General features: G+C 39.8%; 1 protein-coding gene across 1 annotated transcript in view; it reads left to right on the forward strand.

Annotated features, from left to right (window-relative positions):
* Positions 1–12889, forward strand: part of MEI4 (meiotic double-stranded break formation protein 4) — a gene marked incomplete at both ends in the record, with an annotated part of 97791 nt that overhangs the window by 50718 nt on the left and 34184 nt on the right. The window contains 2 exons of the mRNA XM_083373020.1: positions 7066–7317; positions 8733–9268. Of these exons, the coding sequence (XP_083229146.1) occupies positions 7066–7317; positions 8733–9268 (788 nt within the window). The remainder of the gene's footprint in view (positions 1–7065; positions 7318–8732; positions 9269–12889) is intronic.

Here is a 12889-nt window from a genome sequence, read left to right on the forward strand (position 1 = left end):
TGATTTTTTTCCCTTGACATATTTATGTTAGCAACTTACATTCTGTTTGAAAGAGAGAAAAATATAGCAAGGCTACAATTCTTCATGGATAGGGAAATCACATACCATACTAATTTTATACCATCCACTATTCAGTACAGTATCTCCCTTCTGTAGGGAGAATACATAGACGTCCAACATATTAGGTATTCAAGGACAAATGCCATCTATTTCACATTGCAGATATAATTCCTGTCAAATGAGATCCTGAATTTTGCTGACCTAACTTTAAGCATCTAAAACATGGGTCTCAAACTTGCCATGTCATGTGATGTGCTGTGACGTATTGCGACTCTTTGCATTGCCAACAATGAGATGGGCGCAGCTTTGGTATGATGAAACCGGGCCACGGGCCAGCAGTTTGACACCCCTGATCTAGAATCATTTTGTGCCCAGCTATGAATCAGTTTTAATTTTCCACTGATGCCAGGTTTTTCTTTGTTGAGCCTTCCATCCTTCTGAGATCAGTAAAATGAGGACGCAGATTGGTGGGGGCAATATGCTGACTTTGTAAACCGCTTAGAGAGGGCTGTGAAGCAGTATATAAGAATAAGTGCTATTAATATTGCTTATATTCTTTGCTTCCTGTTATCACTGAAAGTTGGTTTGGTGTTCAGAATATATTCTTATGTCTTAAAATTCTGGCTCTCTCAACAATTTAATAAGATTAATATTTTCCAGTCCCCAGAGGTTGCACATTTTATGGAACAATAGGCCTGTTTCGTCTTTTGATGGATCTTAAATTCCCTGTGCAAAATTGTAACTACTTAACTTTTGGTATATGGTCCTTCTTTGCCACACAAAGCCTGATTTTAAGCTAATAACAGTTGGTCACCATCTATCATAGCATGTAGCATAAACCTTATTTTCCCACAAAGAAAACTAGAAGGGAAAGGAAAATATATGTTTTTATTCACAATTCCTCATATCACTCTTTCTTCTTCTTCAGGTAGTTCTAATCATGAACATTTCCAATATTTGCCCATCTAGAATAAAGGACACTTATGTTTCAAGACTACGCATTAGTGTCATAAATGCACTTTATTTTTCTGTCAAGATTATGTTTCAGTTGTGCAAAATGTTACATTTCCCTAGTTCAGGGGTAGGCAACCTCGGCTCTTTTATGACTCATGGACTTCAACTCCCAGAATTCCTGAGCCAGCATGGCTGGCTCAGGAATTCTTGGAGTTGAAGTCCATGAGTCATAAAAGAGCCGAGGTTGCCTACCCCTGCCCTAGTTCCTGCAGTGGATTTGTAGCTATCTCTATAGTCTGTATACATCAGACATGTCAAACACAAGGCCCGGGGGCCAGATCCGGCCTGCGAAGTGGTTTCATGTGGCCCATGAAGCCATCCTGGAAACAGTGAGGGAATGTCCCAAACTGCCTTGGCCCTGGCCCAGAGACCCTCCTTCTGCAAGAGACCCTCAGATCTGTCCCACTCCTGCCCAGGCACCCTTGATGCGAACAATGTAGAGTTTGCCATGCCCACCCAGTAGGCCATACGCACTCTAGCCACGCCCATCCAGTAGGCCACGCCCACCCTGGCCATACCCACCCGGCCCTCTGAGGGCAACTGCAATGCTGATGCAGCCCTCAATGAAATTGAGTTTGACACCCCTGGTATACATCATTGTACATAACGTGGTTTGGTATTGCTTGTGTCATGAATGCTGACAAGGGACCTAATTTCCCTTCCCCTCATTGCCTTTTGTGACGCTTACTAACTTGTAAATTAGTAATATGTTTAATAACATTTATAGTGCCTTTCTATCATTATACTAATTCACCACTGATATTGTGGTGTGCTCACTGAGCCTTTAGGAAAGAAGGGGCATTCTTTTTCCTCCCACTCCCCTCCACCTTTCCACACAGACATACAGATCACAGGAATTTTTTATTTTCTTTTTCTTTTATTGTGTTCCTTGAACTTTATGCCCTTTCATTATCTTTTATACATTTAGATCTATAAATGTACTACATTTTCATAAGACTAATTGGGCGCCTCATTTCTCCACTTTACATAAAAATTGGATATAGGTTATCTTTCCAGGAGATGAAGGCTAATCATCCAGATAAGCAAAAGGGTAAGATTTGAAAAGCCATTTGAAAGCTAGCCTGTGAAGTCCTTTCCTCTTGAGCCTGCGATTATGTGGGTAAACGCAATATAACAATTCTTGGCTGAAATGGCATTAGGTTACCTGCCATGTGTCAAGATTAAATTCTTAGATCCTGGCATGCGCATAAGTAGCTTCAACTATATTGCTGGAAGCAATAAAAAAACTGGCATTTATTCTAATTTTTTATTTAAAATTAACCTTAGCTGAAATAAAATAGTACGATCAGCTTGTCATTTCTATGCAGCTGCGGTATAACATGGATTAGTGGTTCTTAAACTGGCGGTGATGTGGGCATATTCTAAAGATAATGGAGCAGTTTATAATTGCTTGTTTATGAATCCAAGATCCAGTTTGGAACTGCCATGGACAGCTTGGTTGTGTAAAACAACAGTGTATGGCTTTTCTGGGGAGGCAGGATGACAGTATTATTGGAGCCTAGGAAAAGGGGTGATTGGATCAAACAGTAAGAACCATTTATATCAATGCTGTCATTGCTTTATTTCGGGGGGGGAAGTTATGTAGAACACAACGAAGACTGTAAAAGTTTTATATATTGTTGTTAGCTGCGAAGTCGTGTCCGACCCATCACGACCGCATGGACAACGTTCCTCCAGGCCTTCCTGTCCTCTACCATTTTCTGGAGTCCATTTAAGCTCACGCCTACTGCTTCAGTGACTCCATCGAGCCACCTCATTCTCTGTCGTCCCCTTCTTCTATTGCCCTCAATCTTTCCCAGCATTAGCCTCTTCTCCAGTGAGTCCTTCCTTCTCATTAGATGGCCAAAGTATTTGAGTTTCAACTTCAGGATCTGGCCTTCTAAAGAGCAGTCAGGGTTGATCGCCTCTAGGACTGACCGGTTTGATCGCCTTGCAGTCCAAGGGACTTGCAAGAGTCTTCTCCAGCACCATAGTAATAATAATAATAATAATAATAATAATAATAATAATAATAATAATAATAATAATAATAATAAGAAGAAGAAGAAGAAGAAGTAGTAGTAGTTGAAGGGACCTTGGAGGTCATCTAGTCCAACCCCCTGCTAAGGCAGGAAACCCTATACCATTTCAGACAAATGGCTGTCCAGTCTCTTCTTAAAAACTTCCAGTGTTGGAGCATTCACAGCTTCTGGAGGCAGGTTGTTCCACTGGTTAATTGTTCTAACTGTCAGGAAGTTTCTCCTTAGTTCTAGGTTGCTTCTCTCCTTGACTAGTTTCCATCCATTGCTTCTTGTCCTGCTTTCAGGTGCTTTGGAGAATAGCTTGGCTCTCTCTTCTTTGTGGCGGCCCCTGAGATAAGGAACACTGCTATCATGTCACCCCTCACCCTTCTCTTCATTAAACTACACATATCCAATTCCAGCAACCGTTCCCTATATGTTTTAGCCTCCAGTCCCCCAATCATCTTTGTTGCTCTTCTCTGTACTCTTTCTAGAGTCTCAACATCTTTTTTACATCGTGGTGACCAAAACTGGATGCAGTATTCCAGGTGTGGCCTTACCAAGGCATTGTAAAGTGGTATTAGTACTTCACGTGATCTTGATTCTATTCCTCTGTTAATGCAGCCTAGCACTGTGTTGGCTTTTTTGGCAGCTGCAGCAAACTGCTGGCTCATATTTAAGTGGTTGTCCACTAGGACTCCGAGATCCCTCTCACAGTTACTACTATTGAGCAAGGTACCACCTATACTATACCTGTGCATTTGATTTTTCCTGCTAAATGCAGAACCTTACTTTTTTCACAATTGAATTTCATTTTGTTAGATAGTGCCCAGTATTCGAGTCTGTCCAGATCCTCCTGTATCCTCCTGTATCTTAAGTTCAAAGGCTTCAATTCTTTGGCACTCAGCCTTTCTTATGGTCCAACTTTCACTGCCATACATTGCAGCTTGGAAGACTATAGCCTTGACTATACGCACTTTTGTTGACTGGGTGATGTCTCTGCTTTTTAGTGTGCTGTCTAGATTTGCCATGGCTTTCCTCCCCAGGAGCAAGCGTCTTTTAATTTCTTGGCTACAGTCCCCATCTGCAGTGATTTTGGAGCCCAGGAAAATAAAATCTGTCACTACCTCCATTTCTTCCCCATCTATTTGCCAGGAATTGAGAGGGCCAGATGCCATGATCTTGCTTTTTTAATGTTAAGTTTCAACCCAAGTTTTGCACTCTTCTTCACCTGCAACAAGAGGCTCTTTAGTTCTTCACTTTCTGCCATTAGAGTGGTGTCATCTGTATATCTTAGGTTGTTGATATTTGTCCTGGCAATTTAACTCCAACTTTTGATTCATCTAGCCCTGCCTTTCTCATTCATCTAGCCCTGCGTATAAGTTAAACAGGCAGGGCAACAGTATATAGCCTTGCCTGACTCCTTTCCCAATTTTGAACCAATCAGTGGTTCCGTGTCCAGTTCCTACTGTTGCTTCTTGACCTGCAAATAGGTTTCTCAAGAGACAAATAAGATGGTCTGGTACTCCCATCTCTTTAAAAACTTGGCAAAGTTTGTTCTGATCCACACAATCAAAGGCTTTAGCATAGTTGATGAAGTAGACATAGATGTTTTTCTGGAATTCCCTAGCTTTCTCCATGATCCAGCGTATGTTGGCAATTTGATCTCTAGTTCCTCTGCCTCTTCAAAATCCTCCCTGTACTTCTGGTAGTTCTCGATCCACATACTGCTGGAGTCTATCTTGTAGGATTTTAAGCATAACTTTACTAGCATGTGAAATGAGTGCAATGGTGTGATAGTTTGAACATTCTTTGACACTGCCTTTCTTTGGAATTGGAATATAAATTGATCTTTTCCAATCCTGTTGCCACTGTTGAGTTTTCCAAATTTGCTGGCAAATTGAGTGTAGCACTTTTACTGCATCGTATTTTAAGATTTTAAATACCTCAGCTGGAATACTGTCACCTCCACTAGCTTTGTTGTTGCTCAGCTTTTCTAAGGCCCACTTCACTTCACATTCTAGGATGTCTGGCCTCGAGGTCAGTGACCACCTCATCGTGGTTATCAGGGATGTTAAGCTCATTCTTGTATAGTTCTTCTGTGTAATTTTGCCACCTCTTCTTAATCTCTTCTGCCTCTGTTAGGTCCCTGCCATTTTGGTCCTTTATCATGCCCATTTTTGCATGAAACATTCCCTTCATCTCTCCAATTTTCTTGAAGAGATCTCTAGTCCTCCCTATTTTATTGTTTTCTTCTATTTTTTGCACTGTTCATTTAAGAAGGCATTCTTATGTCTTCTAGCTATTCTCTGGAATTCTACATTCAATTGGGTGTATCTTTTTCTCCTTTGCCTTTAGCTTCCCTCCTTTCCTCAGCTATTTGCAAAGCTTCCTCAGACAGCCATTTTGTTTTCTTGCATTTCTTTTTCTTTGGGATGGTTTTAGTTGCTACCTGTTGTACAATGTTGCAAACCTCTGTCCATAGTTGTTCAGGTACTCTGTCTATCAGATCTAATTCCTTAAATCTATTTGTCACCTCTACTGTATATTGAACAGGGATATGATTTAATTCATACCTGAGTGGCCTAATGCTTTTCCCTACTTTATTCAGTTTAAGCCTAAACTTTGCAATGAGAAGCTCATGGTCTGAGCCACAGTCAGCTCCTGGTCTTGTTTTTACTGACTGTATAGAGCTTCTCCATCTTTGGCTGCAGAGCATATAGTCAATCTGATTTCTGTGCTGACCGTCTGGTGATGTCCATGTGTAGAGCCGTCTCTTGGGTTGTTGGAAAAGAGTGTTTGCTATGACCATCATATTCTCTTGACAAAATTCTATTAGCCTGTGCCCTGCTTCATTTTGTACTCCAAGGCCAAACGTGCCTGTTATTCTGATTATCTTTTGGCTTCCTACTTTAGCATTCCAATCCCCCATGATGATAAGGACATCATTTTTTGGTGTTAGTTCTATAAGGTGCTGTAGGGCTTCATAAAAGGTAAAGGTAAAAGTTCCCCTGCACATGCGTGCTAGTGGTTTCCAACTCTAGGGGCCAGTGCTCATCTCTGTTTCAAAGCCGAAGAGCCAGCATTTGTCCGAGGACGTCTCCATGGTCATAGAACCAGTCAATTTCATCCTCTTCAGCACCGGTGGTTGGGCATAGACTTGGACTACTGTGATATTGAATGGTTTGCCTTGGATTCGAACTGAGATCATTCTGTCATTTGGGGGATTGTATCCCAGTATTGCTTTTCCTACTCTTTTATTGACTATGTAGGCTACTCCATTTCTTCTGAGGGATTCTTGCCCGCAGTAGTATACCTGATGGTCATCTGAATTAAATTCACCCATTCCTGTCCATTTTAGTTCGCTGATTCCTAAGGTGTCGATGTTCAGTCTTGTCATCTCTTGGTTGACCACACCCAGCCTTCCTTGATTCATGGATCTTACATTCCAGGTTCCTATGGAGAAAAAATCTTTACAGCATCGGACTTTCCTTTCACCAGCAGATACATCCACAGCTGAGCGTCCTTTCAGCTTTGGCCCAGTCACTTCATTCTTTCTGGCGCTACTAGTACTAGCCCTCTGCTCTTCCCCAGTAGCATATTGGATGCCTTCCGAGCTGAGGGGCTCATCTTCCAGCGTCATATCATTTTGCCTTTTGGTACTGTCCATAGGGTTTTCATGGCAAAGATACTGGAGTGGGTTGCCATTTCCTTCTCCAGTGGATCACGTTTTGTCAGAACTCTCTGCTATGACTCTCTGCTATGTCCGTCTTGGGTGGCCCTGCATGGCATAGCTCATAGCTTCATTGAATTACGCAAGCCCCTTCGCCACGACAAGGCAGTAATCCATGAAGGGAAATATAAGCCTTGCCGGAGCTAAAATACTTCCTTATCGTTGAATAAATAAAATACAAAGCAACTTTTTAATTGGAGAGAAGTACCTAATATAGTTTTGCTTTCATTCTAACAGACATAAAAGATAAAGATAAAGAAGATGCAACATGGTATTTCAAAACGTTGCAGTTGGCACTGGCTTTAGCAATTATCCGCTCCAAGCCACCAGATAAAAGCAGCAAAGAATATGCAGTACACCTGGCCAGTCGAGTATCTGAACAGGATTCCAAATGGAAAATGAGAGTTAAAGCATTAGAAATGGAAGTTCTTCATTTAAGGCAACAGCTCCTTTTAAATAAATGTTTTTCTGGAGTCAGTGTAAAAAACAGTAAGTTTCAAATGTATTTCTAGTAATTATCTCTGTAATTGTGTTATTCATATATTTTGGAAATTATGAATCGCCTTACAGTTAGTATTTGAGCTTAAAATGAAGTAAAGCAGAATAGACACAGCTAGACAGCAAGGAAGACTGATGAGTTGCCCAAATCTTGCTGACTTCACTGCCTCTTTGGGCAGTAACAGGCTGCAAGCTTCTCTAGGTTTTGGGATCACAACCTATTTTTGTTTTTGTTGTGTGTAGACCCCTGAAGCCTTGAATGTGGCCTCCAGAGTTTTTCCAAAAAGTGGCCACAGAATTTTATTTTTTGTGTAATAGAAGAGGGTTACTATTAAACATAGGATTGTATCAATTAAATTAAACTGGTCAAGTTTTTCCCTGCCCTTATCTGCATCTTTGAATTCACACAACTGCCCTAAAAGCCAGCCAGCTTTTTGTTATTACACACCAGGTCACTCCTCTTATTTGTGATCAAATCACAAATAAGGATAGCTTCAACAGCAATGTTAATGAATTTGTTGTGCAGAGGTCTCCTTGTGCTACCAAAGAGTTGCACAGACAAGGAAGGGTACTGAGAGTAGTAAAAGTCACACAAGAGTACACTGAGTTGTAAAAGCAAAAAGTAGTTTACTTGAAGGTGGTGTAAAAACAAAAATGCACAGTCAAAAATAAACAGTCCAGGTAGCAATCCAAAATACAAAGTCTTCTTACCGGTCCAGAGGTCAATACACAGGTCAGATTTACAGCAGTAGTAAACCAACAGCAGAGCAAAAACAGTAATAGTAGAGAGCAGTGAATTCAGAGAGAGAGAGAGAAGCTACGTTACTAGCTCCCTCTTATGGCCATGAGAACACTTACACACCCTTTGGCCAATTAGCATCTTAAAGACATAGCATCGTGGTTAATATATTTTCAACCCAACATTGTAGGCTATCACCATATGCCTAACAAGCAACACCGAAAAACCTGTACTCTGAAGGTCTGTTGACTGAGAGATAGGGTTAAGAACAGGGTCTAAGACACTGGGGCCATATTCCTTAAGAGCCTATTTGTTGACTTCACTATTTTTTTCAATAATAGAGAGGCTTGCATGTTACTCCATTAATGGAGAAATGCACAAAATGACCATACCTTTGTTAGACGTAGATGAGACTTGCAGAAAAAGCAGTCATTTCCTCTTAAGTAAATAACACTATGACTATGAAAACTAGATAAAACTTTTAATGTGATTTTTTAATTGTTCAGTGGCATTGATTGAAAACAATCAATGGAAGTATTAGGAGCTTTTGAAGCCTAATATAATAACGTTTAGGAAATTTTGACTCCGCCTCAGGTCTCTTCATTTAGAGTCCAGTTCTCCATCCATTATAATATACTGAATGTCTAGTTTTCTTCTTGTCTTTCAGGGATTCTGCCACCTACAGGCCAGTCTGTGGCAGCTTCTAATACAACAGACTGCAGTGACCTTTTTCAAGACTCCGGGTGTGATATCTCAAGTGATTGTACAGAAAACCTGCCTAGTTTAAGTCTCAGGGGACATGATTTCAACAGTTTTCCCCCTCCCAGTTTGTCAAATGTACTTCCCACATTGACTTCCAGCAAGAATCAATCTGTGATGCTGCACATGCAGTTCCTACAACATTTCATTGAAATAAGAAATCTGGCAGAGTCCAACAGTATGAAAATGGATTTGATGAAACTTGGAAGGGATTGCTCCGTGGTGTCCAATTCTTTTTCCCAGTTACTCGATGGTCTGGTTACATCATATAACCTTCCTGAACAACCCTTTCCAGATTTTATGACTCAGGCTGTTTTTATCATAGCTAAATTATTAAATGATGCTGATTTTTCTTGTCGGATATTGGGAAGGTGTTTAAAAAAGTTGGAAGACTCTATGGAAAGACTTGTACAAATTATTTTAAACAGCAGCTATCTCAACAGAGTAAGTAAAATACATTCCAGGAATTACTGTATTTCTAAGTTTGTAAGAATAATGACCATTCAGTTGTATGATACTTCTTTATGCAATGTTAAGCATTTTACATTGCTGGAAATTCTGAGCTAACCTTTTGCATGAATGAGAGCATGCAAGGCAATGAGTTTGTGAATAGTGTACAACCCATATATGTCTGAATCGGGCAATCAGTGCTCAAGAAGTACTCCATAAATATTATGCATGCATTTTGAAGATTAGCCTGTGTCATCTAAATTCAAATATTTCATAATGCAAGAGAATCCAGCTCTTTCCTACTAAATGAGCTCAAGGGGTGATAATATATCCAGGTGGTTTGGCTTTCTAATAAGGACAGGATTTACAAAAAAAATGTCAGCATTTGAAAATACTTTATAATTTAAGGGATGTGTTGGAACATAGTTGGAAACCTAAAATATAAAGAATAGAATAGAATTAGAATTAGAATTAGAATCTAGAAGGGACCTTGGAGGTCTTCTATTCCAGCCACCTGCTCAAGCAGGAGAACATATACCATTGCAGACAAGTGACTGTCTAGTTTCTTCTTTAAAACCTCCAGTGATGGAGCGCCCATGATTTCTGAAGGCAAGCTGTTCCAATAGTTAATTGTTCTAACCATCAGGAAATTTCTTCTTAGTTCTAGACTGCTTCTCTCCATGATTAGTTTCCATCCATTGCTTCTTGTCCTGCCTTCAGGTGCTTTGGGGAATAGCTTGACTTCTTCTTTGTGGCAATCTCTGAGATATAGGAACACTGCCATCATGTCACCCCTAGTCCTTCTTTTCATTAAACTAGACATACCCAATTCTGGCAACCATTCTTTATATGTTTTAGCCTCCAGTCACTCCCCTGATCATCTTTGTTGCTCTTCTCTGCACTCTTTCTAGAGTCTCAACATTTTTCTGACATCGTGGTGACCAAAATTGGATGCAGTATTCCAAGTGTGACCTTACCAGGCATTATAAAGTGGTATCAACACTCCATAGGACCATGACTCTATCCCTCTGTTAATGAAGCCTAGATCTGTGTTGGCTTTTTGGCAGCTGCAGCACACTGCTGGCTCATATTTAAGTGATAGCTCTTTTTGGTGTTAAAATATTTACAGATTGCAGTCATAATAGTTAATATTATGATTTTCAGTTATAATAGTTGAAAACCCTATTAAGTGGGATGATACTAATAGGGTTTAAGAAACTTTTAAAAAGTATTTTATAGAACATTTATATAATACTTATTAATCTTGAATGTAAAATTGCCTGAACATAAAAGTTTTACAAGATTTTAATTAGATCTTAGCTTTGCTTGGTTTGGAGTACTAAAAGTCGGTGATCAAAATATAATATCTAAACTTCAAATCACAATAGCAGGACATACCAGCTAATTTTAGATAATGAGACTTTAAAGAGCCACTTGTGTCCTTGATTGTGAAATGATAGAAAAGTATTCTTGATTCAAAAAATTATAGATTAGATACCTGTCATTCCTCTTGTGGCATCTTAAATAAAGGAAATGGAGAAATAAGTTGCATAAACTATACAGAACATTTTTCTGGACTGCTGAATAGTAAAAATATGGACATAGTAGTACTCTTAAATTGCCTTCTTCAAAAGTCGTTGTTTGATTCATATTTTCAATTAAAGATCACTTCTATCAATTAAAGATCACTTCTATCAAGAGATACCTCTTAATATATTCAGAATAACAAATTGTAAAATCAATTATTTATAAATAGCACTTGTTTTTAGAGCCTTGGTGGAGCAGTGGGCTAATGCCTCCTTAAGTAACACCAACTGCCTGCAATTAGTGCAGGTTCACATCCCACCAGGCTCAAGGTTGACTCAGCCTTCCATCCTTCCGAGGTAGGTAAAATGAGGACCCAGATTGTTGGGGGCAATAAGCTGACTTTGTAATAATGCTGCTTGGGGTGGGGGGCCTGAAAGCCCTAATAAGCAGGCATATACATAGAATGAAGGCTATTGCTAAGCACATTGATTTGTGCTTAGATTGTAAGCCGCCCTGAGTCTTCAGAGAAGGGCGGGATATAAATGGGATTAAAAAAATATGGCCAGGAATATGCAATTTATCCTAGGAATATAATTTAAAATTATATTTTATATACCTTCTTAGAGTTTATTTTTTGAAGAAGTTAGATTTTATATAGCTTGGAATCTGCTTCCTATGTGTATTTAAAATAATTATTTTTAAGCAGTTGGGTTGCAACAATATTTGTTATCAAATGTTTCAAATATTATGGGTAAACTTGCAAAATGACTTCTGAAGAGATTTATTCATAAAATGACTGCCACAGAGAATATTTGTTGTTAGTTGCGAAGTCGTGTCCGACCCATCGTGACCCCATGGACAACGTTCCTCCAGTCTTGTCCTCTTCCATCTTCTGGAGTCCATTTAAGCTCACGCCTACTGCTTCAGTGACTCCATGCAGCCACCTCATTCTCTGTCATCCCATTCTTTTATTGCCCTCAATCTTTCCTAGCATTAGGTTCTTCTCCAGTGAGTCCTCCCTTCTCATTAGGTAGCCAAAGTATTTGAGTTTCAACTTCAGGATCTGGCCTTCTAAAGAGCAGTCAGGGTTGATCTCCTCTAGTACTGACCGGTTTGATTGCCTTGCAGTCCAAGGGACGCGCAGGAGTCTTCTCCAGCACCATAGTTCAAAGGCCTCAATTCTTTGGCGCTCAGCCTTTCTTATGGTCCAACTTTCACAGCCATACATTGCAACTGGGAAAACCATGACCTTGACTATACGCAGTTTTGTTGGCAGGGTGATGTCTCTGCTTTTTAGTATGCTGTCTAGATTTGCCATAGCTTTCCTCCCCAGGAGCAAGCGGCCCCAGAGAATATAACCAGGTACAAAGGACCAATGGTCCAGACAGCTATTTGATTTTGATATGCAACTATAAAATTATTATTGTTATTGTTGTTCATTGCACAGTCAGCCAGATGTTCAGACTGGGTTTGGCATTTTTGTCTACCTATGGAGTCCTTACCACCTTTTGCAATTGACCGGTGGTGAATTTGTCAATGTCAGTGGTGTTCAAGTGGTGCTCCAGTTGTTTTAGGATTGTACCCAGGGTGCCTATAATCATCATCATCATCATCATCATCATCATCTTAGTTCTTCCTGCTTTAGAACACTCCTAGGTCTGTTTACTTTTGCCCCTTTTCTGGGCCAGTGAGTACAGTTCCAAACAAATAGGATTGTAACCACTCCATCCTTTTTTTCCCCCTAAGAAAGCTTATAGAAGCCATTTTGGGGCCTAGAGTAAAAAGGCTTCCTAAAGCTTTCCCATCTTTCCATACTCCTCTGGGTGTGAGTGTATGTTTATGCCTGGTGAGTTGGATATTTAATGCCAAGGAAAGCACCTGATTGCCATTGATGTTTAGAGTCATTTATATCCCGAGCACCAGGCTGAGACCTATGAAATATTATACAAAACTACAGTAAATGAAAATATTGATGAGTATGTGTTAAGGTCTTTTTTTTCTTGTAAATATGTTGCTAGAGACACCCATATATGTTTCAGTTTATGAAAATAACGATAATCACCAATAAGTTGGATGATTCTAATAGTG

The sequence above is a fragment of the Vipera ursinii genome, assembly GCF_947247035.1.
Source record: "Vipera ursinii genome assembly, chromosome: 1".
Lineage (NCBI taxonomy): Eukaryota > Metazoa > Chordata > Lepidosauria > Squamata > Viperidae > Vipera > Vipera ursinii.